The 24,862-nt window shown below is 43.7% G+C and overlaps 3 protein-coding genes across 5 annotated transcripts in view; 2 read left to right on the top strand and 1 right to left on the bottom strand.

Annotated features, from left to right (window-relative positions):
* Nucleotides 1-9,887, top strand: part of ctnnal1 (catenin (cadherin-associated protein), alpha-like 1) — a 180,128-nt gene extending 170,241 nt beyond the window's left edge. The window contains exons 16-19 of the mRNA XM_063185972.1: nucleotides 583-639; nucleotides 4,297-4,416; nucleotides 8,010-8,093; nucleotides 9,575-9,887. Coding sequence (XP_063042042.1) covers nucleotides 583-639; nucleotides 4,297-4,416; nucleotides 8,010-8,093; nucleotides 9,575-9,787 — 474 coding nt within the window. The 3' untranslated portion in view covers nucleotides 9,788-9,887. The remainder of the gene's footprint in view (nucleotides 1-582; nucleotides 640-4,296; nucleotides 4,417-8,009; nucleotides 8,094-9,574) is intronic.
* A 3,139-nt stretch (nucleotides 9,888-13,026) lies between these two features.
* Nucleotides 13,027-17,582, bottom strand: abitram (actin binding transcription modulator). Its single transcript, XM_063185968.1, has 6 exons — nucleotides 17,287-17,582; nucleotides 16,941-16,992; nucleotides 16,649-16,778; nucleotides 15,144-15,220; nucleotides 14,569-14,638; nucleotides 13,027-14,038 (listed from the first exon to the last, which is right to left on the bottom strand). Exons 1-6 carry the CDS (start codon nucleotides 17,354-17,356, stop codon nucleotides 13,883-13,885), a joined length of 555 nt encoding a protein of 184 aa, XP_063042038.1. The 5' UTR covers nucleotides 17,357-17,582; the 3' UTR covers nucleotides 13,027-13,882.
* A 1,321-nt stretch (nucleotides 17,583-18,903) lies between these two features.
* On the top strand, nucleotides 18,904-21,770 carry LOC134435916 (oocyte zinc finger protein XlCOF22-like). Of its 3 annotated transcripts, none has more exons than XM_063184956.1 (5): nucleotides 18,904-19,653; nucleotides 19,775-20,049; nucleotides 20,222-20,378; nucleotides 20,535-20,821; nucleotides 21,023-21,770. In XM_063184956.1, exons 1-5 carry the CDS (start codon nucleotides 18,914-18,916, stop codon nucleotides 21,760-21,762), a joined length of 2,199 nt encoding a protein of 732 aa, XP_063041026.1. In that variant the 5' UTR covers nucleotides 18,904-18,913; the 3' UTR covers nucleotides 21,763-21,770. The 3 variants fall into 3 exon arrangements, with proteins under 3 accessions (XP_063041026.1, XP_063041025.1, XP_063041023.1); XM_063184955.1 differs by having other exon boundaries at nucleotides 20,138-20,378; XM_063184953.1 differs by having other exon boundaries at nucleotides 20,135-20,378.
* Nucleotides 21,771-24,862: the final 3,092 nt, after the last annotated feature.

The raw sequence follows: 24,862 nt of genomic DNA, 5'->3' as shown, positions 1-24,862 counted from the left end.
AAGCGGTTCCCTGTTATTAAACAACCAAATGGTTGCTGCAGTAGGCCCTACTTGGACTAAATTATCATTTTGCACACATAGACCCTTTCCTCTCGCCTCCCGCAACGAACACAAAATCTCATTTAGCGGTCTTAGTTTCCGTCATAGTGTGTGTTTCACTATATGTATTAATAGAGCAATTACCATGCAGAGATTTTCTACCCCTCCAAGGACAATTCCCCTTAATTCCATCCGACAAACTCGGGCGTTTGGCAGCCTAGGGGAATTGTATGGTTTTGTGTTATCTTAAATATAATCACTGAGATTACACAGAACCCTCCTCCCCTTGTGTAAAGAGGAAAAGTGGAAGAAAAAAATGGGGGAGAATTCAAAACACGTTTGCGCTACAAAAAACTTGTCCTGCTGGTGAACTTTATTTTGCCGCTGCCTTTCACGGTTCTAAAAAAAAACCTCAGCTTTGTGCTGGTTTATGAGTGTGACTTGCGACGTGGCTGGTTGGTTTTTTGGCTGAGGGTTATTTAATAATGGCGGGAGCTAATCAGCTTATATATTTTCTGCCCCCACCTCCTCCGTTCTCCACAGATGCTATCTGAACAGGGATTCCAGCTGTGCTCACACCTGCACTCCTTCGCCACGCAGGTAAGTCAAGTCAAGCCGGTTTTATTTTCAATCTCTTTACATGCACTGGTCATACAAAGAATTGAAATTACGTTTCTTACTTTCCCATGCAGACATAGACATAGACTTTAGGTGTGGACATAGACAATTAGACATAGACAGTACACATATATTACACCTAGAGTACCTATGCAATACCCTTACAAACATATAAAGTGAAAGACTGGGCAACAGCAGACATACTGTACATAGAAAATACAATATAGTAAGAAGAGGTATTGTTGTGCATTTCCAGTTATATCCTATTGTGATTCTGACATAGTGATATTAGCATTGTGAAATAATAATGAATATAAAGTAGGCAATTGTAATGTGCAATATTTACAACTAGTTGGTCGCTAGTTTTCCAGTACAGTCATTCAAGTAACAGGCATGAAGCAGCATGTAAGCAGGTAAGAACTGACAATGAAACATGGCGAAATGAAGTGTTAGTGCTGCTTCGCACACCACATCAGCAACAAAGCGGCGACAAAAATCCATTTTGAGTCCTAATTCCAAGTCACTGCCGGCCACCGCGCCAGAGATTCTTTAAGTATAGAGATATGCCAACATAATAGGTTTCTATGGGCACCTAACATGACCAGGTTCCGGTCTGCCTAAAGGGGCGTGTCATAATGCTCCTAGCATTGAATAGAACAGTCCTTAGGTCTGCCTAAAGGGGGATTTCCCCCCCATTAATAGAACCCGGAAACAATGGGCCAATTGAACCTCTCTCTCTCTACTCTCTCTGACCGCGCTGTTTGTGTGGAAGGACTAATCTGTTTACATGCATAACTTTTACACACTGATGCCGGACAAAAAAAAATGCTTCCACACTGCCGGCACACTTTGGTGTGAAAGTGAAAAAAGAAAGTGAAAGCCCATTGGGAAACTCCAACTCCCATTGTCATTGTGACACAGCACTCCACAGCACACAAGTGAACACTGCACACTGCACACAACGAAATTGCATTTATGCCTCACCCGTGCAAGGGGGCAGCCCTCAGTGGCGCCCCATGGGGAGCAGTGCGGTGGGACAGTACCATGCTCAGGGTACCTCAGTCATGGAGGAGGATGGGGGAGAGCACTGGTTGATTACTCCCCCCACCAACCTGGCGGGTCGGGAGTCGAACCGGCAACCTCTGGGATGCAAGTCTGACGCCCTAACCGCTCACCCATGACTGCCCCATGGTGTGAAGTTACTATTAATCCCTCCTCCTCCATCTTCATCATATCATATGGACAGCATCACTCATATCTTGGACCCTCTCTCTGCTTTCTCCTAGCCAGGCCGTGCCCTCCTAGTGACGCAACAGCTTCAGCGTTGCTACCAGTCAGGTCAAGAGCATTGCAAGTACTTTCTGAGTTCCCGCAAAAATCGGGACCTCGGGAACAATCATTAGCAAACCAATGGAGGCCGTTTTGGAAATGCCATTTGGGAAATGTTAATTGTTATGCTCTTGGTCAGACCAAGTCTCGAAGAGATTTGAAAGTCGATGATAATCAGGCTGACTTTCTCCCTCTCCCCCCTCTCTCTACTGTATCTCTCTCTCTCTACTGTATCTCTCTCTCGCTCTCTCTCTCTCTCTCTCTCTCTCTCTCTCTCTCTCTCTCTCTCTCTCTCTCATAATAACGCATGCACGTATACATAGCTGTCTCTCTTCCTCTTCTCTGTCTACACAGTAGAAAAATCCAGTGTTAATTCAACACTCAATGTAACATTTTCTAGATTTTATTTGGCCCCAGAGTGCTCTGTTAAGTGTTGGATTAATGCTGCATTTGTCACTGTGTCCCTCCCTCTCAATCTGCCTCTCATTCATTCACTCTCTACTTCTGTGATCCTGGGGTATAATTAAATGTCTTCCCTTTGACGGCTGTTAATGACGGCCATCCATCTCTGGAGAGAGAGAGAGCGAGCGAGAGAGAGAGAGAGAGAGAGAGAGAGAGAGAAAGAGAGAGAGAGGGAGCACAGGGCCACTACTAACTGCTTTGGTTGGGCCTGGGAAAAAGTGAAAGCCAGACCCCACCTTATACATAATAATAATGTAATGGGGACTCCTTGCATGTAATTCTGGGCCCCCCCTCTCTCACTCACTGAGCCCGGAACAACTGATCCCCTGAGTTGCTGAGTTGGAGCAGCATGAAGCAGAGCCAGGCGGCCTGGGGCGCCTACGGAGTATACCCACTTCTAAATTTCAGGGATTTCAGTATACCCACTTAAAACTGATTGATCCATTGTTTTGAATAGCACAAATATATACAGTACACCCACTTCAATAAATGCTCAAATATACAGTATACCCACCATAAAAAAGTAGACTACACCACTGAGCCATAGCTAGCCTGTGCATTAATCCCTAAGGCCTTAAGCAGAGTGGTGCCTGCCTGCCTACCTGCCTGCCTGTCTGCCTGCCTGCCTGCCTGCCTGCCTGCCTGCCTGCCTACCTGCCTGCCTGTCTGTGTCCACCCCTGGCTTCAGCAGGGGGTACGGAAGAGGCTGGCGCTTAATCACACAGCTGCCGGAGACTTAACAGTCACACAGCAGCAACTCCTCATCTCTGATTGATAACTATGAGCAAATAAACTTAGTTTACACTGTGCACCTGTCCTCTCTGACCCGGCTTCCTCTCGGAGGTTTCTGATTACACCAGCACATTAATCAGGGTGAAGTTTGTTATTCTTCATTTATCTTCCCTCTTTATTCAAGATTGCCACTTTGGTCACAGTTGTTAGCCTTCTGAACAAGAAAAAATGTCTTTGCTGTAATAGAAAAATAATTAGGAAATTGAGTTATTTTTATGGCTGTAGTTAAATGTAAGAAGTGAGAGGAGGATGGATCATAAAGGTCTCTGTAAGTGCAATACTTATTTCCTGTGTGATTGTAAACATCACATCAACAAAAGTAAAGAGTAACGCGGTGTGTAAGTACACGATTATTTTCTGCACTATCCTATCTGCACGATTCGCTCTGCGCATGTGCAACACGATTCGTGGAGCATTGTCACCCTTGAGTTTGCTAGAAGCCGATCTGTAAGTATTGTTTGGCTAAAAACCCGTCTGTAACATTTGTTTTATTCGAGTAGCCGAGGCTATATGGCATTTTTCGTGGTTTATTGACACACCACGTAATGATATAAATGTATTATGGGGAAAATACTCGTAATATTATAATGGTGGTGTAAGGAATCATTTTCTTGGGTTTATTAAAGTTAAAGATTAACAGGAGACTGTGGCCATCTGTCAAAGATAGCCGAGGCCTATTGATCACAAATGAAGTGTGTTTTGTCAGCGTCTTGACAGGCTACAATTCACAATAAAGATGGAATCAATCAGAGACTTTGTAGGTCCTTACAGATCAGCGAAACGAAGGGCGACAATGCTCCACGAATCGTGCCGCACATTCGCAGAGCGGACAGTGCAGCCTTGCGTGGTGTGCATGTGCAGATAGGATCGTACAGAAAAAATAATGGTGTACTTACAGGGTGCTTATTCCATAAGAAGCAATGCAAAAGAAAACCAGACACTGAAGAAGGTTAAGACCGAAACATCTGATGGATGGGCAAATCTAAACTAACCAGGAGTGCTGTCCTCTCCTTTCTATTCTTTTCTTTTTCTTTTGCCGGTGTGTGTTGGTCTCAGCTTGCGGACGAGGACAAGGCTTTGGTCCTGTCGGAGACCGAGAAGCTGGCAGCCTGCAGTCAACAGCTGCAGATGGGGGCCAAGACTCCAGTCCAGGGCAAGAGCGCCACCTTCCTGAAGGTAATGTCACTACAACTATACAGCTCAGAGGTGCAGTTCTTGAAAGCGTAGAAGTTGCTAACTATGTTAGCTACTTTGTTGGATGCAATGCAATTTCCCATTGGCAACCAACTACCCAAGTTGCTAACTGCTAACAACTAGACTTTCGAGAAATGCACCCCTGCTCTCTTTTGACACTTCAGCTGTCCTTTGTGGAAAAAAGAGGCCTTCAAAGCATTGGTATTAGGTTGGATATTGCAGTTACTGAAATAGTATAATAAGTCACAAATGTACTGCATCACTGACACTGGGAGAGAAAAAGGAGGGGTGAACGGTAAGGGGTCATCCCTATGTTCCCCGGGTGGTCCTATGTTCCCCTCTACCGGGGAACATAGGACCCTTTTTTCAAAAAAGGGTTCTATGTTCCCCACTGCTTCAAAGTAGAGTGCTGCCACATGGCAAAGTGCAGGTTGCTGTTGCAACTGTGGCAGGTTAGGTTTAGGGATAGTTTTGGTCAGGGCACAAATTGAAAACTCAGAAACATTGCATTACAACAGGTTAGGTTTAGGTATGGTTTTGGGAAGGGCACAATTTGAAAACTTGAAAACATACAATGCGGGGAACATAGAACCCTTTTTTAGAAAAAGGGTCCTATGTTCCCCACTCCCATACAAAGACAGGGGAACATAGGACCCGGGGAACATAGGACCTGGGGAACATAGGTACGCTCCCAACGGTACAGGGAAATACAATAAATCAAAGAAGCACAAGTAATTCACTCACATAATGCAGGTAGGCCTACTTAAAGGTAGATTATGTGATATTTTAGTAGTTTATTTCCAGAATTCATGCTGCTCATTCACAAAATGCTACCCTTTTCACAAATACCACCACCATCAAATTCTAAGTATTCATTGTGACTGGGAAAATTATACTTTTCATTCATGAAAAGGTGGATCTTTTCCATGCATTTCCCGTTGGCCTAATTGTCATTTTAGCTGCAAACCTTACTGTACTGTTGTCATACTAGTAAATATTAGGTAATCACTGAGTATAACATTTGATTAAATAAAAGATCAAATTTGGGAATTGGCAGCACATACTCTACAAACTTTACCTTTAAATTAGGTTGTGTCTCGTATAGGGCTGCACAATTAATCGGAAAATAATCAAAATCGTGATAACATAGTGAAATCGAACTCATGATTTTAATCGTGATTTAATCGTGGCAATAGTGACCTACTTTTGAGAGCGTCCTTGAAGCCAGAACATACTGACAGGCTGGTGTTTCTGGCCAGAAATCTGTCCACCTAAGTTTCATGCTATTGCCTTTTACATAATTATTACAATTCATTTTATTTTGCTCATCCCGTATGTAATTCCTTCTTGGTTATATTTCATCTTGTTATAATTTTAAAAAAATCTGCAAAAATCAATAATCGTGATTAATAATCGTGATTATGATTTTGACCAAAATAATCGTGATTATTATTTTTTCCATAATTGTGCAGCCCTAGTCTCATATCTGCAATAGGCAAAGTTTTTTAAAACAAAGATAGTCAAACTTTTGCCTGCCTGTAAAATCAGCTGTCATTTTGTTCTCCTGATTATCCCTGCTGTGCTCCTGTGGGAATCACCTGCTGTGCTGTTAAAACTAAATATAGGCCTAAATATTAAAACAAAATATATGTGTTAAAACTTGGGATTTGATCCTGAAGTCACTTGTGGATCACTGCACACATACAGGTAGTACAGATTATGCAAAGTTGTTGCATCAGTAAACTGCATGACCCCGTATTCCCACAGTAAAGTCAGAGTAATTAGAACAGCAACATTATCAATTCGTAGCCCCATCTGTGCAGACACGTAGACATGTTGACCTGACAGACTGTGTACCACGTCAGACTAGGGCTGTAACGATACACTCAACTCAAGATTCGGTTCGTATCACAATTTTTGATCTATGGTTCGATACACCCCACATTTTTTTTGATAATCGTTTATAGGTAGAATAGGTTACAAGAGGTTACTAATAATGTAAAAAAAAAAGAGTTTAAAATAATAATGATATTGATTTGAAGCTTGGAAGCACCATCACATCATATCATGTGGTTGTTTTCTGGACTGAAGGGTAACAGAACTTTGAAAGGGCGTATCACGATATTGGCTTCTTGTATCACGATACAGTATCGTGACTTGGCGCGTCACGATTTCTCGATTCGATACAATATCGTTACAGCCCTGCGTCAGACTGCTGAATGTGGAAGAAGGGGAACTCTGGGTGAAGCACCACAGGGACGGAGCTCATTTGGCAAAGCCATCTTGTTAGCATAAATAAGCTAGCCTGGGAACTCCCATACTGCCTTTAGTTCTACACAATCGTTTCGATCTGAAAGACAATCTCACTTGTGATTAGGTCTGGTGTTAACCAGGCAATAAATAAGCAGGCTGTCTCGCGAATACTGATGCAGTGGGTTAAGGCAGTGGTTCCCAACCTTTTTCTTCAGGGACCCACATTTTTAACACTGTAAGCTTTGGTGACCCAATCGCATGAGAGGGAGTCACATGATTCTCTGTTTCCTGTGAAAAGTCCTTAGTTATCATTTCATTCCTCAATTTGTCATCAGTCAAAGATAGAATAAATGTTAAATGTATCACTTACATTTTGTTGCTTCTATGCATATATTAGTTCAAATGCTTTGTCATTTATTCAACATGGGCTATATATGGTATTAAAATTAAACCCCTTAAAATCAAGAGGGCTTCGCGACCCTCTGTGGATCTTTGGCGACCCATAGGTTGGGTCCCGACCCATAGGTTGGGAACCACTGGGTTAAGGGGAGCATCACATACTGAGTGCGTTTTAATATGCGACCTTGCCTCCTCCACTTGCTTCTCGTCATGATGACATCACTGACAACAGCATTATATTTCAATATCTTGCAAAAGCTCAATTGTTAAGTCCTTTTCTCATTTGCATTTGGGATGGTGAATGAAAAACAGTCCCTCAAAAGTTGTTGTGGCGAGGCTGACAGCTGGGAAACTTTATCGTTTTCTCCACGGAGGAGGGGCCAGGAGGCGGGACGAGGAGACAAGCACAAGTGGGGGAGGCAAGGTCACATATTGGGATGCACATACTGTATGCTGTCCCTGATAGCAAACAGACGTTGAATCCACACCTATTATCTGCGCATCAACGTTTAACGCTGTCAAATGCTGTTGATTCAACGTCCCTTTGCTATCAGGGGGCTGTATGGTGTACAGTATGTGGCCCTGACATGTTCAGTGTTTGCATTTAACCTGGACTACTACAGCATTTGATAAGGCCCTAAGAAAGTATCCTTTAAGATCGTTTTGGTATGCACAGTGTAATATCATGATGTTCTATCGCAGCAGCCATCCTTGAATATATCTGCATTTGCCATGTCTTGGTTGTCTTTGTGGTAATAATGCTAAAGTCAAATGTTTTAAAGGTTTGGTCGTATTGGATTCATGCGAAAGTAGTGTTCCTGTAAATGGATGCATTCATTTCACCTGAAGGTAGTAAATCGAAGGCTGAATGTTTCGGATTCTTCACATATCTGTCCTGAAAATATGCCATGTTTTCTTTTCAGGTGGAACAATCGATACAGAACACCAAAGGAGTTATGACTGTGGTGGTCTTCCTTTTGCCTGTCTGTCATAAGCTCTTGAAAAAGGTAAAAGGTTGAAAAAAATGTCTCCTTCTGTACAATGAGGTTGCTTTCAAAGTGACACGAATACTGCACATACAGTACATCAGAGAATTTGAAACCATATGGTATGCTTTTAGTTTATGAATATTTTTAGCAATACCCTGCCTGTAGTTATACGTTATTAAAGCGGCCGTCTGTAAGTTTTCCTGTTGACATATGCAAAGCCTTGATTCTGGTATTTTGGAAGTTGTACATGAATTATCAGGACACCCAAAGTTGAATACTGCTTAATCTGCAATCGCTAAATGCACGTAATTCCCAATTTTAGTCGGAAAATAAAGTAGTGAAGTGAAATATTCAACTTCAAAAATTCACTTTGTTGGGAAGCAAACAACTATAAGCAAACCAAGGGAGGCGGGTCAACCATGCCATTTGGGAAATGTTGTTATGCTCTTGGTCAGACCAAGTCTCAAAGAGATTTGAACGTCGATGATAATCAGGCTAGCTACCCAGGTTAGCTGATTGTCCCCTCTTCTGGGTTTGATATCGCCACTTTTTCTACATGATTTTAATCAAAAAATCAATGTAATTCCATTGATATTGCTTAAAATCTGAAACACATCCCCCCTTCTGGTTTTCCGACAAATCGCACCGTGATGACGGTAAAAAGGTAACATGGAGCATGGAGTCTTCCTCAGGTGACTAGCTCCTCTCGTGTATCTCTGGGTCCAAATCAACTTCTAACCTTCGCATTCAACATCCCGATTGATTGCAAATGAGAGAATGAGATAGAATCTAATCTATCTAATGATGCCTCAGAAGGCCACAATCAAAAAGGAGAGGATGAACGAGATTGAAACGTAACCCAGTCGGCCTGACGTTCCTTGTTTCCTCCCTTCTGTTTTTCTTCACTTATATTTGCCACAATACCTATTGTACCTAATGTTCACATGCGGGCCCCAGCTTATAAGCTTGTATTAACTTCTTACGGGGACCCTTTCTCTCCACACAAATATACTTTTTCATGACATGTAACTGAAAGTCTAAATGATGCTGTGAAGAGAAATAAATCAGAGATGTCCGATAATATCGCCCCACAGATATTATCGGCCCGATAATACATAAAAATGTGATATCGGTCAATATCTGTCTATCAAAACCGATATAATAATGCTTGAATTACTGTACACTTTTTCTTTTCTTGATTATTTTTCTGTTTTGCACAGACGATGTTAATATTTAGAAAGCTTTGTTACATTCGAGAATGCATCTAGTGGGACGTTACAATAACATTAAGCATATTTTGTTCCTCAACAGGAGATGTGTAATGTTACCTAAAATTTGTTTGGAGGAAAAATAACGCACATATATCGACATTGGTATCGGCCGATATTGGAATCGAAAATTGGAGTTGGACAATATCGGCATATCGGATATCGGCAAAAAAGCCAATATCGGACATCTCTAAAATAAATAATTCATTCATTCATTCATTCATTCAACAGCACACATCGGGCAGGAGCAGCCTGAGCTCTCCTCAGGAGTGGCGAGAGAAGCAGCTGCCCATCACGCCCGTCAGGGAGGACACGGTGGTGGCACCGGTGATGCCAGCGCAGACGCAGAGCCAGACCCAGGTCAATGGCAAGAGCAGCAACGGCTTCGGGGTGAAGTCCCTGGAACAGCACATGGCCAACCTCACCTTCCTGGAGAGCAAATAGACTGACTGACTATCTTACCTAACTAACCACCCCTTTACCGAACGCTTGTCGTATTCTGGATCCCGTAACACACACACACACACACACACACACACACACACACACACACACACACACACACACACACACACACACACACACACACACACAGGGGTGTAGTGGGCGTGGTACGGGGGGGTACGCAGTCCACCCACTTCTCCTGAGGTGACATTTGAAAGAGAAAAGTTCTGTCCATGTTTGAATACAAAAAGGGGGTTGACATGATAAGTTGCCTAAATTATTGATGACCTCACAAATCGCGTACCCCCACTTTAAAAATCCCCACTACACCACTGCACGCACGCACGCACACGCACACGCACACGCACACACACACACACACACACACACACACACAAAATGGTTATCATAGTAAAGAGCTGTGGCTCTGCACTTACTGAAACCCCCACCCTGAACCCTTAGCCCTGGATACCATAGCAAACACACACACACACACACACACACACACACACACACACACACACACACACACACACACACACACACACACACAGGATACCAACTACTGTAGCTGTGGGTACCGAGGTACCGCTGAGCTATCGTCCTGGACATTCAGCTCAGTGGCATTGTAGCTGTAGCCCAGTGGTGTAGTCTACTTTTTTTGTGGTGGGTATGCTGTATACTTGAGCATTTTTGAAGTGGGTACTGTAAATATTTATGCTCTTCTAAATAATGGATCAATCAATTTGAAGTGGGTACACTGAAATCCCTGAAATTTTGAAGTGGGTATACTGCGTATACCTGCGTTGTTCGTGGACTACACCAGTGTTTCCCAACCAGGGGTACGTGTACCACTAGGGGTACGTGAGCACACTGGAGAGGGGATAGAGGAAGAGCTATAGAGCATGAATGAGGGGGGTACTCATGTCATAACTAAAAGGTTTAGGGGGTACGTGAGACGAAAAAGGTTGGGAACCACTGGACTACACCACTGCTGTAGCCTGGTTATAACGCAGACCCTCGTGCATTTTCGCCCAACCATCTGCGTGGAACCAGGGTATTGTAGCTGTGCCACACACACACACGCCTCCCAGGAAGAAGAGAAGGTTTTATTCGCAAAACGGTGTATCTCCATTTTGTAGAATGTTGGGAAATTGTATTGGGCATTCCATTGAAATGCATTGCAAAATGCATTTTATACAGGTTTAAAAAGTATGTTCATGAAATATTTGAATGGTAAAAATTCACACACAGATGATAGGACTTCTGAACAGTAATTTCTACTAATAAAATGCAAAAGTAAAAAAATGGAGATTCACCGTTTTGCAAATAAACCCTTATTTCGTCCTCCTTACCCAGAGCTACACAACAGAGACAGGAAGACACACACATAGACAGCTCTGATGAAGTAGAGCTTCGTCCTTTGGCCCTTACCTTGACCCCCCCCCCAAAAAAATCCCTCGTCAATCCCCATGACAACACTCTCTGGATCAATGTTTGACTGAACTGACCAGAGGGCGTCTCTCTCTCTCACACACACACACTCTGAATCTCAAATGACGCACTTGTGCACTTAGAGCACTATGTTTCAGTGCGTAACTAATTCACCATACATACGCACTGAAACCTGGACACTTAAGTGCACAAGTGCACCATTTGAGATTCAGGGACACACACACACAAACGTAGTGAGAGAGAAGCGAGAAGATTGTAGTGCACTTGCCCGCAGTGTGCCTCACGTATTGATGCTCATTTGAGGCAAATTTAGATTCTGCATTTCGCAGAACGCTCACCCATTTGCCTCATTTCACACACGCATCGAGGAAGGACAAAACGGGAAAAACACACACACACACACTCGCACAAGAACACTAAACACACACACGCACAAGAACACTACACATCAGTCTGTGCATGTCTTTCTGTATAAGCAGGCCTCTTGTTTACCGTGTCTTCATGCAAAAATAAGCTGGTGTACTGTGCTTTCAACCTCATCGTTATGACTGCGTCTCTCTACATTTTGCTTACCAAATGAAAAGACAAACAAACAAACAAACAAACAAAAAAGCCGCATTTAAGCTTATACTGCACTGCTCAACACAAGTACCGTACAAAAAAAGACAGCGGCCTTCAAGACATTCTGACAAATATATGCCACACTGTTACCAAATATGTGTATTTAATTGGTCAACCATCAGTCAGTGCACATGACTCGTATTAGGCTACACGATTAGCTCCCACCTCGTAACTCAAGGGGTGGATTCCAATATGCAACCTTGCGTCCTCCACTTGGGCTGGTGGCCTCACATTTGCTGATGCCCCGCCTCTAATTAAGTTGAATTAAGTTTCCAATTAAGTTTCCCCGCTGTCAGCATAGCCAAAACAATTTTTGGGGGGGACTATTCTTCATTTACCATCCTACTTGAAAATGAGAAAATGACTTTACAATTGAAATATAAAGCTGTTGTCAGCGACGTCATCACGACGTATTACTTCCTGGTACGAGGCCACAACAAGCACAAGTGGAGGACGCAAGGTTGCATATTGGAACACACCCATTGCCCCATCTAACTGGGGCAATGATTTTAGATTGATTGCAGTTTCAAAATGTCTGGAGTGTTGATATCAGAGTAAGATAAGAAAGTGTATATTTTCAACAAGTGTCAAAAGCAAAACAGAATAATGCCTCTGAAGGATGTGTTTTCTTTGCCACAACAGTATGTTGACTTGTGTTTCAATGTGTGGGGTGGGGACTTCAATCCCCTCTTAAATGTGTTTGTTTTATGAGCACCCAGTATGGACTGCCTTCTAGGCCACTGTGATAAGACATTAAGTTGTTGTACTTGAAACGTTAAAAAAAACAAAAACAAAAAAAAAAACAAAATGTTTATGGAAGTAATGTTTGGTACTTAAAAGAATATTCTTCAAAATGGTTAGAATGATGACAGAAATTAAAGCTTTAGGGTGGGTAGACATGCAGTACGCAGCTATGATGACACACTGGGTACCTTTCTCAGAAGAAAAGAGCTAGTTTTGGACCATCAGTCCTTTTTTGACAGTTTGAATGATTGCTAAGCCAACAGAAAAAAAATCTAAATATATACATTATTTTTATTAAAAGTATGGATGATTGCCATTTATTTATGTATTCTCAACAAAAAAAGAATAAATATTCTGCTGTACAGTGTTGCCTTCTTTGCATGAGTCAAGAACAGCATTGTAAGTCTGAACACAACAACTATTTGCACTTATCAAAGGGCTTCTTTATCTTTTGACATCCTTCATCACACTTTTTGAATGCTACAAAGGGGAAAAAAACAAAATGCCGTTGCCTGTCAAGGTTGTTTGAACACGTTTGCATGTCTCAAACCAGATTGTGTTGTTTGCGTTCAAGTGAGACTTTGACAACATTTTAAATGAATCGGCCAAGTCACAGCAACAACAACAACAACAACAACAAAGGAAGACCTCACTATTGAAATGCAAAATTACTTTTGAAGGCACATCACTGTATTATTGCAGTGTGAGCCAGCCAAACAGAAAGGTCATAGTCTGTTGCTTGCCCATGCCTTGGCATACCCTACCCACACGTGGGGCCTTTGATACTATTTAATTCTTGGAACAGGTTCTGTCTCGAGGCTGCAGGCTTGCTGGTCACAATAAGCAAAGCTGAAGAGTCAAAAAGAGGACAGTTCTTGTCAGCTCAGTTTTCTCCATTTCAAAAGCTGGTCTCTGCAGCGTACCTCAAATGAGCCGATGTTCTGTCAATATAACCTACTTGCCGACCTGCGCTACAAACTGATCCTGAATCTGGGGGCTAGGGCTACTTTATCATAACAGTCTGGCAGGGTTCTAAATTAACACCAGCAAACCGGACAAATGCCTGGTGAAATTTCAGTTTGGCTGGTAGAGAAGACTGACTAACTAGCCACTTTGACCCATTAGTGAGTGTGTGTTTGGCTAGAGAAATTAACATCTACTAGTCATTTTGGCTGGCGATGAAGGTTAATTTTAGAGCCCTGCAGTCTGGTAGCTCACAGCAGCTCATGTGGACAGAACACCAGTTGACTACCTGGGCCTATCCACCCGCCTGCCTCATCCCTCGTCCGTGTGGTTCTGGCTGCTGACTGGCTGGCTGGCTCGTTTGGAGACAACCTCGTCGTACTGCTGTCTGCTCAACAGTCCCTCCGTGATACTTCTGCTCTCCTCAAACTTGGGCAGGATCACCGCGATGTAGCCTTCGGTGGAGGGCTGTTGGGAGGAACAGAGTGGCGTCATTGCTCATGCACAAAATGACAACTTTGGACACAAACAATGGCTGCTTGAGTACAGAAAATATCATATTTATTTGGGTTGAAATTGTAAATGATTATTAAACGATTCTAGAGTTTTCTTAAGAAACATGTTGCATGTACTGAAAATTCTTTGCAGAATATTTTAAGCATATCCATGCGCTTTGGAATGTCCACACATACTTTGTTGTGATGGGGGGGGATAGGGATAAGCATGTGTGTGTGTGTTATTTTTATTGTAAAAAAAAAAACTGACATGCATGTCAGAGAATTTGATTTAGCACACCTAGTTGACTCCAAGGGAACCAAAACAATTATCAGCCCTTTATCAGCACATTATCAGCACTCCTATTTTAAACTGCAAACCCAGTTTACCTTCGGGTACCAATAAAGTTGAACTGAACTGAACTGAACTGAACTATAATGTTCACAAATTAAAAATCCACAGAGACCTATGGAGGAAATATAAGAATTAACAAAAGTACTCACCTTTTCCAGCAACAGCTCAGGCCTCGTGATGATATCTTCATTCACTTCAACCAGGCGTCCTCTGATGCAGCTATCCAGAGATGTGCATGTTTGACAGAAAGATGATATTAGACAAAAAAACTTGTCAAGCAGCATGGCCTTCAGTTCAAGATGGCAAAAGACTCCATTGAAAATGGCTCTGATACCAGTGATGGGCAAAATGGATTCATTATTTACAATCTAGTGCCACATATTCCAAATGTCCTTGTTTTCCCTGTCCAATTCAACCAGGTGATCATTCAATCAGCCAATCACCTGGCTGCGCTGGACAGGTCAAACAATGTTATTTGGAATATGTGGCCCTAGATTGTAACTCATGAATCCGGTTTGCCCATCACTGTCTGGCACAGATTATCTACATAAAGTTCAGTGTTCTAGCCCAAGAGAGGATACACAGGAAAGTTATGTTACTGATACTTCCTGAAAAGCTCATGAACATTTTACAGACATCCTTCAAACAAATCAAATTGTGAAAGCACCAACAAGAGTTGCGTAACCCATCAGAGTAACAATGTACACAACACTGATTTACCTACCTGTAGATGGTATACTCATTTCCATCTGTGCAGGTGACTCGACATAATGGTGCAAAATCGGTGAGAAACTGGCCTCCCTGAAAGAAAGAAAGAAGAACTCAAGATGGTGTTGCCAGGGCCGGATTAACACGCAGGCTAGATAGTGAGTGCATTACAATATGCGGCCTTGCCTCCTCCACTTGTGCTTGTTTCCTCGTACCAGGAAGTAATATGTCATGATGACATCACTGACAACAGCATTTTATTTCAATATCTTGCAAAAGCTTGATTGTAAACTCTTTTTCTCATTTGCAATTGGGATCGTGAATGAAAAACAGTCCCTCAAAAGTTGTTGTGGCTAGGCTGACAGCTGGGAAACTTAATCGTTTTCTCCACGGAGGAGGGGCCAGGATGCGGGGCGAGGAAACAAGCACAAGTGGAGGAGGCAAGGCCGCATATTGTAACGCACTCATGGCAACAGCCTCTAGGGCCCCCACCTGCCAGTGGGCCCCCGGACCCAGGTTCGCAAAAGAGGGGGATCAAAAATGTCTGAATTGTGACAAGGTGCAGTATTGAAAAAGTTGTCTGCAAAAATGCTTTTCTTAATTCCTAGTTTGGAATTATGACCTTGCCCTAGGGCTGCACGATTATGGAAAAAATCATGATCACAATTATTTTGGTCAAAATCGTAATCACGATTATTTTGGTCAAAATCGTAATCACGATTATTAAATCACGATTATTGATTTTTTGCAGATTTTTTTTGAAAATTATAACAAGATAAAATATAACAAAGAATGAATTTTATACGGAATGAGCAAAATAAAATGAATTGTAATAATTATGTAAAGGCAATAGCATGAAACTTAGGTGGACAGATTTCTGTCCAGAAACATCAGCATGTCAGTATGTTCTGGCTTCAAGGACGCTCTCACAGGTACGGCACTATTGCCACGATTAAATCACGATTGAAATCACGACTTCGATTTCACGATTTTAGATGATTTTCGATTAATTGTGCAGCCCTACCTTGCCCATGTTATTTTGTTGCAAAATTTGTCTTCTATGGGGGCCTCCAGTAACCAGTGGCATCTTAATCAGGCCCTGGTTGTAGTGGCATCTAATCAAAAATCAAATCAATCGCCACAGAAGCTATGTATACAAACACGCTATTGGACACCGTTCACCATTTCAGTCATGGGTAAGTGGTTAGGACGTCAGACTTATAGCCCAAAGTTGCCGGTTCGACTCCCAACCCGCCAGGTTGATGGGGGGAGTAATCAACCAGTGTTTCCCCCATCCTCCTCCATGACTAAGGTACCCTGAGCATGGTACCATCCCGCCGCACTGCTCCCTCAGGGCGCCATTGAGGGCTGCCCCCTTGCACAGGTGAGGCATAAATACAATTTTGTCGTGTGCAGTGTTCACTTGTGTGCTGAGTCAAAATGACAATGGGCGTTGGGATTTTCCAATGGGCTTTCATTTCTGCTGAACTCTTTACCAAATGGGTCTACAGTCATACATACCCGCTTAGATTTTCCAGACACCTTGTTGTTTAATCTACTGCAGCCAGCACTGATCTGATAGCTGATGCTTTTGATTGAAGATCCATTCTGAATAATGGGGTGGCTCTCAGCAAGGGTGATCACACATATTCTGTTTCAATAAACAAATACAAAGCAGATTATGCATGTGCCCTCGAGAGGACTTAAACTAAATGAATATCCATATAATTCCACACATATCCACATTGTACACGTAATGTGCTTCACTGAGTCAGGCAATGTTGCTTTAGTGTTGGTAGTGTAGTGGGCCTACCTATTGGAGTGCTGCAGAACGCAGTGGTCCTCACATGACTTCCCCTTCAGGTCTGGTAGAGTAGAGTATAATGGGAAACAAATGAAGGAGTCTAGCAGAATACTTAAAAACACGATAGGCTATAACAAGACATTACACATATTATTGCCCAAGATATTAAACATAAAAACACAACACACGCTTACATCACATACATGTAGCCATTGGCGAGTCTCTCTCTCACACACACACACACACACACACGTCTGAAGTTACTAGATTACCAATAGGTTATCTCTCCCTGATATCTGACACACAATACAGAAGGACACCTTCCCAAAACTCATCACAGACATCGACAGCTTACCTGTTCTGTACCAGCGTGTGTAATATCGGTCTATTACCGAGGGTGCTTCTTCTTGCTCTGATATTTCCATGTTGCCGAAACAAGTGACCAAAGTTAACGGCCAAGATGACACCCCACAGATAGCGAAAACGAACACAATTTAAATGAAAAGGGCCACGTTTCTAATACTCAATCAATCAATGGTGAAAATGAATAAATATACAAACACGACACGAGCTCAGCTTGAATGAAGTACGTTCCTCGTTGCTATACCAGTTCCGTCGCTGCAGTTCGGATCTCTACTGCCACCTGGTGAAACGGAGTGAGCAAGTGAAAACAACACTGCGAAAACTCCAGCCCAAGGCCTGTTAGGAATGAGCACACGCACGCACCAATTAGGTTCAATTAGATCATGTTAATTAGGGGCGCATTTAAGCATGCGCGGCTTCTAGGTAAATTGTCTACTTCTAGACAGAGCTGCCTCGTTTGATTTCAGCAGCTCAAAGTAGGCTAAATGAATAGGCTAGTGGTATATTCCTTTCAAACTATTCTGTAATGTTGACTTCCTGACACGGATACTTGGCATTAAGTAGGTAATTGTTTATGTTCAACTTTTGTGGAGAATTAGGCCTACTTTTAACCTTTCATTATCCCCTTCACTGTTAGTTTTGACAAAACTACACTTGTCATTTGTCTCAAAATATTCTTTAAATTACAAGGTGTTCCTCAGATCCCGAAGAGGGTTAAGTCATTAAAACATTAAGTTGTAGGCCTATCATCTCCCAAGTTAGTTTTATAGGGAGAGGAAGCTGTTCTGATGTTGGTCTTGCCAACTTCTCAAGGCAAGAGCAGCACAACGAGAAGGCTCGGTGGCGCTGGCCATGAACAGGTAAATGTTTGGTAGGGGGTCATCCCTATGTTCCCTGGGTCCTATGTTCCCCTCTACCGGGGAACATGGGACCCTTTTTTTTAAAAAGGGTTATATGTTCCCCACTGCTTCAAAGTAGACTACTGCCACAAGTGCTGGTTGTTGTTGCAAATGTGGCAGGTTAGGGTTAGGGGTAGTTTTGGTCAGGGCACAAATTGAAAACTCAGAAACATTGCATTTCTGACAGGTTAGGTTTAGGGATGGTTTTGGAAAGGGCACAATTTGAAAACTTTGAAACATACAATGCGAGGAACATAGAACCCTTTTTTAGAAAAAGGGTCCTATGTTCCCCAGTCCCATACAAAGACAGGGGAACATAGGACCCGGGGAACATAGGTACGCTCCCTTTGGTAGATGATCCTCATCGTCATAGCAGCCCTGAGTTCATAAGAATTTTATTGCAGATTTTTTCTGTGGTCTGCCTGGGCCTTATAGACATACTCCCCACCCACCAGTAGACTCTATCTTGTGTCCCTGTGGACACTGCTGGGTCTGATTTCGAAAGAAACACCCAGTGATTCCACCAACAACTTCTCTTAATTTTTTTTAAAGTTTTTTTTTTTTTAAATCAATCCTTTGTACCAGGGACACCTGTTACGGTTTTGAAAAATATTTTGAGACACGGGTTTGTGGAAGTTTGTTCAAATGGTGTGGAATGACGCATTTCAAGGGTTCTTTTTTTTCACATTAACAAGGTGGACGGAGCGCTTTTTCCTGAAAATGGATGTGGTGTGTTGTATGAGATCCCTCATCAAATTACAAGGTCATCTTCAGAGGGCCATGGCAATGCAGGAGGAGATCCAGAGGGACTTGCTGGCCACAGTATTACGCCCTGAAGAACAGAGCAGGTTTACCAGCACCCCACCAAAGGACTATGGTGAAGACGGTGGAGATATTGAAGCATGCCTTGCTGCATTTGAGGAAGCTGCCTCTGTCCACAAAATTCCTCAGGGGGAATGGACACAAGGGATCATTGACCTTGTGGGTGTGAAGAATCTTGACCTTGACCTTGACCCCTCAGGCCAGCATACATATGAGGCTGTTAAGGAACGTTTGCGCAGTCAAGCAAGAATGGCCGAAGACCACTGGGAAGTTAGCTTCACATTGGCCACGTTTGACTCGGCAAAGGGGCCCAGGGCGTTGGGTCAAGGGCTGGACGAAGCGGCCAGATGCTGGCTAAAGCCGGCGAGAAGAAGTGCGGAGGACGTGGTGCGACGTGTGGCGCTGCGTCGGTTTATAACCCTCCTGCCCAGTGCTGCGCGTGATTGGGTGACGTCGCGTCAACCTGAAGACATGGAGCAGGCGATTGGTCTCGCTGAGCAGTTCCTTGGAACCACGAGCGAGGAGAAGCATAGAGAAATGGAAGTCACCCAGGAACAAAACACAGAACACACAATGGAAGCTACCCAGGCACAAAACACAAAACATAAATCGGTATCCAATCATGCATCAGAGATTAGGTGAATAATGTCTTTTTTTAAATTATTCTTGATGAGTATTCACAGATAATGTTAATATGTTTCCCATTTTGTAAACCATGCTCAGAATGGTCTAAAGTATATACAATTTTGATTTTTTCAGAACAAGACTACCTAAAAGTATTTCATTGAAGGAAAAGGAGAGGCATGTGCCATGCATGAAGACAAAAGAGGAAGAAACATCGGTCACCCTCAATTTGAAGGTAGAGGGTCTTGGATTGAAGGGGGTGGCACTGGCAGGAAATGAGCCAGAGCCATTGGCCACTGCAGTCAAGCAGGAGCCAATGGAGGATCACTGCTGTGCTGATGGAGTGGTGTCAGAGTCTGCCTTCAACCAGGGACTCGCTGGAGAATCAAGCGCTCCTGATCAACCAACAGGTGTGAGGGGCATTTTTGGTCTGGCTCTTGGTGTTGTATGGCCTGCTTGGTCTGTTTATTAATCCATCTCTGATTCCAAACCCAGCAGCTCGGTCATCGACCACAGCTTCTAGAAGGTCTGCAGGCAAAAGACCCTCCATCATAGTGAAGAACATCTTGCCTGTGTGTGCAGATATAACAACTGCATCCATGACAGGCCCCTCACGATCGGACTACAGTGGACACCTTGGAAACACAAGGGAAGAGAAGCACGGAGAAACGCACAAGGAAGTTACCAGCGAGCAATACACAGGAGAGACATTAAAAACATGTGATGCGTCAGAGATTAGGTCAATTTTCTTTCTTGGTTAATCCCTTTTAATCAGTTTTTTGAATCACTTTAATAACTAATCATTGTAGTTTTGTAAAGAAGGCTCAGAATACAGTACATATGAGTAACTTAACTGGACTAAATTGTTATGTAAAATTTCCCCCTATTTTTCCAGAATAAGCCAACCTATTTCTTTGAAGCAAAAGGAAGACCAATACATGCCATGCATGAAGGCACCAGATAAACCAACATCTTCAAAGTCCTGCCAGTCTGTCAGCTTCGACATAAAAGGAGAGCAACAGGGGGAGATGTGCCTAGAGGAGAAAGGGGAGGCAGGGAACAAATCCCAGCGATTAGCCACTGTCCTACAGAAGGCAATGGAGCCAATGGAGGATGATTACTGTGGTGATACACCTGTGTTTGTGTACCCTTCCATCCATGATATTGTCTTACCCCCTTCTGGTAGGTTTGGAAGACTTTTTTTTTTTAATCACTTGTGTTATCGTTGGAGGATGATGGTGGGGGGGGTTGCTCAGTCATTTCACATTAGCATTAGGTTTACAATGTGGGTTTGGGCAGGGGGCTATTTGGCCTGACTTTGGCGACCTTGGGCCCCCTGGTATTAACTTAGCCACACCTCTGACTACATGCACATCCCAACAGGCATGCCATCATCAGCCGCCACAGCATCTAGAAGGTCATCACCCAAGAGTACAGAGACCAACGGAACGGAGAACGACCTCTCTGCGCATATGAACGAATCGGCACCTATAGAAGGACACGTGTGTTCCGACTGCGGAGACAGTTTCGCCGAACTGTCACTATTGGACGGTCACAGGAGCACGTGCAATCCGCCGCTGTTCACCTGCCACGACTGCGAGGCGACCTTCACCTCCAAGATCCGACTGTCTAGTCACCGACGCATCCACAGCAAGCTCCACAGCTGCCCGCACTGCGCCAAGCGCTTCCGGGACAAGCACGGCCTGTGCATTCACCTGCGCACACACGGCCACTGCTGCCGCCACTGCGAGAGGCTGTTCCCTGACGCCTACGCCCTGCGTGCCCACGTGGCCAACGTGCACGCGCGCAGTGGTGGAGAGCGCCCGCATTGGTGCCCGGACTGCGGGGCCTCGTTCGCGGATCAGCGCGGGCTCCTGGAGCATGGCAGCGTCCACACGGTCCAGAGGCCGACGATGGTTTGCCCTGAGCCAGGATGTGGCAAGACCTTTACCAGCCGCAGTGGCCTGAGGAAGCACTGCAAGGTCCGCCACTCGGACCTCAGGCCACACCTCTGCACCGTGTGCAGGAAGACGTTCAAGTTTAAGCACAGCCTGACGGTGCACCAACTGGTCCATACCTCTGGGCTGTGTGCAGGAAGACGTTCAAGTGTAAACACAGCCTGACGGTACACCAACTGTAACCTGACTCTCGCGCAGCTCACGAAGTGTAACGAAGATGCACGAAGCACTCGGGGTCTCGCGAGAGCCAGGCTACACCAACTGGTCCATGAGAAGAATGGAAGAATTGCACATGTGTGATGTGTTCAATGTCCACAGTGAAGCAATAAGGACTAAAAAAAAATGATGTCCCCATTAGAGTATGTAAGGCTTAGGCCGGCCGCACACCGGCTCCGACAAAGTGCGGCGCACTTTTGCTTCCGACAGAATTCGGACCCCCAAACCCAATTTCACACGAACATTGCATTGATAGTCAATGGGCTGCGCCGACAAAATAGAACTTGTCTCTAATTGCTATCCGACATCGGCGAATGTCCGCGGACATCGGCGCCAGTGTGCGTGGTTCTATTGAAAACAATGGAATCGAATTTTAGCTGAGCAGTGCTCAGCACTTAGTCGGAGCCGGTGTGCGGAAGCCCTTACCGTTGGGATACATGAGGAAAGAGCAGTAAACAGCAGGTCTGGTGAATGCTTACAGTGTACACAGGAAGGTGAAAATATGCATCACCTTTACCAAAACAGTTACAGCTCACAGTTCAATCTTTATCTGAGCCCCATTTCACATGCATCCCTGGGGCCAGTAGAACTGAAAAATGGGAATCACGCACTGGCCCTCTCACTCAGAAAATGTAAAGAATTTAAATAACATTATACCAAGCTGTAGGTGTGCACTAATTAAACATCAGACAGGGCCAAAGGCCACCTCATTTGTGTATCAGTCCAGAACATTTAATTTATTTTCAAATAATAATAAAATAATACTTTGGTATGTCAGAGGTTGAATAATGTCTAGACATAAGTGTTTGTTTGTAAAGTCTCTTACGTTAAGCTGTCAATGGAAAAACATTTCAGTTATGGTAGGCTACGTGAAAAATACATGGTTAAAATGCAAATGTAAAAAGTAAAATATTTAAATGCCTTATTGTTGTACTTTATGATTTGCAACATAATAAACATCATGAGCATTACTATACCATACTATGTCATTGGTCTTATTGGCCCACTGTGGTTTGTTTATTGGGATGCCTAGTCGTTGTCCTCTTGCAAGAAAAAAGAAAATGAGAGGCCATAGCAATTCTGCACAAAAAGGAAGCATATCTGCACCGTTCATTTATGAGATAGCCCTACATTCAGGGTTGAATTAAGATGGCTTAGGCGCCCTAAGGCTATTACACACAGAGCAGTGACAACCTGGAGGAGGCAACCACATTCACAACTGACTACCTGAATTTCTGTATGGACTTAGCTGTACCCACAAAGACAGTGTGCTGTGGGTGACCAGTGCAGTCAACTCTGGACACGGCCATGAAATTGCTTGTTTTCCCCCACGTTGGCTAATCAAGACGCCAAATGATTGGAAGTGATTGGCACCGCACGACTACGGGTGGAGCATTCGGAGGGGAAAACAATGCAGTTAGAGGAGCCGACTGGGTGAATGGACAGCGAGACTCTAGTGCATAGGTGGCTAACCCGCGGCTCTCGAGCCGCATGCGGCTCTTTGCCTGGTGTCGTACGGCTCTTGCGTTCATGTCCAAGTTTGTGTTTATGTCCCATAGGCAATATGCATTGGAATTGCGCACACAAAGTCGATTAGAACTATGCCTATGGTCTTGGTAGGCCTACAGTAGTAGGCCTTGCCTAAATGTGTCCTGAATGATCACGTTGGTGTGTGACATGTTACTGCATTGGTCCAAATACAAGACGTGATTTAAGCCTATGTTCTAAAAATAGCGCTTTAAAAAGTGACGCGCATCTTTCGCTTACTAGACAAAATAGCGGCAAAAATGTTTTAACCTGAAATATTTGGCCATCACTCCTCAAGGCAATACAACTCTCAATAAGGTCAAGCAAATGTAGGCTACTGTCCATATTTGTAGATTTTATCGCTTGGACATGGCGGTAATAAATGTGCAAATGATTATCTGCTCAAGAGAGGCGTCTGTCTGGAGCAGAGATGCGCCGAGAATCTATGCTGCGTAGCCATCTCTGCGCTCTGTTAGAAGGAGTGTTCATGGCTATTGACCCGAATGTGAAATTATGTTTTTGCTTTAAAATAGTCTATTTTCGCGGGCTATAGACAAAATAGGGCAAAAAATAATGTTCTATCCTGGTTTTCGCTGAGATGTCGGCCGTGGTCTTTCAGCCACTGTCAAAGCGGTGCGGGCAGACAGTGAAGGTGGGAAACTATTTCAATCGACTTGTCGCTTGTCCCCGCTCAGTTTAGTCTCAAAAAGAAAACTTTGTTTTTTTCCCCTGGCCCCCTGCCAGCACTGAAACATTGATGTGGAAAATGAACGGCGATTTGACCAACCACCTCGTTAAGTTTTGGATGGTGTCGTCGTCTGCCATCCAATGGCCATCTGTGCGCAAGAAAGCGGTGCCTGTGTGCGCCTAGCCCCCGACTGGCAATCTTTGTGACGTGTTACTATCTTCGTGCTCTTTTATAAAGAGTGCTCATGGAAGTTATGCTTTGAAGCGTGTTTTATTAAAATGTGAAAGAATTTATGAACAGAATTTTGACCTGCGCCTACCCTTGTCTTATGTAAAACAACATTATTATCTTGAAAAAAACTTTTCCCCCAAAAAATTGAAGAAGTAAAAAAGAAGGGGGGGGGGGGGTGTCATCTTATATTCAGGATTGTCTTATAGTCAGGCCATTAGGCCTAAATTGGAGTGTAACACCAATCTGACACTTTGTGTGTGTGTGTGTGTGTGTGTGTGTGTGTGGAAGGAAGAGATGGTTGATGTTCATGCCCATGTGTTATTGTGTAGGCCTATGCTGGTCTGTGGTGCGAGAAGAATGAAGAATGGGTGATGCCCATGTTGGTGGGTGTGCGCATGTTTATACGCCGACATGATGTTTGTGTGCTGATGTGGCTCTTTGCTGTGACACGTTACAAAATGTGGCTCTTGGTCTTCGACTGGTTGGCCACCCCTGCTCTAGTGTCACCCCCTGAGCACCTTCCCCACCTCCTGCCTCAGACACTGACCCTGACATGGACTACATAATGTCTATTTCTCAATGTTCTAGTAAGCACACTTGGAA

This window comes from Engraulis encrasicolus, chromosome 20 (assembly GCF_034702125.1).
Source record: "Engraulis encrasicolus isolate BLACKSEA-1 chromosome 20, IST_EnEncr_1.0, whole genome shotgun sequence".
In the NCBI taxonomy this organism is placed as follows: Eukaryota; Metazoa; Chordata; class Actinopteri; order Clupeiformes; family Engraulidae; genus Engraulis; species Engraulis encrasicolus.
Note: the sequence above shows the minus strand (reverse complement) of the source record. Positions and strands in the feature narration are given on the sequence as shown.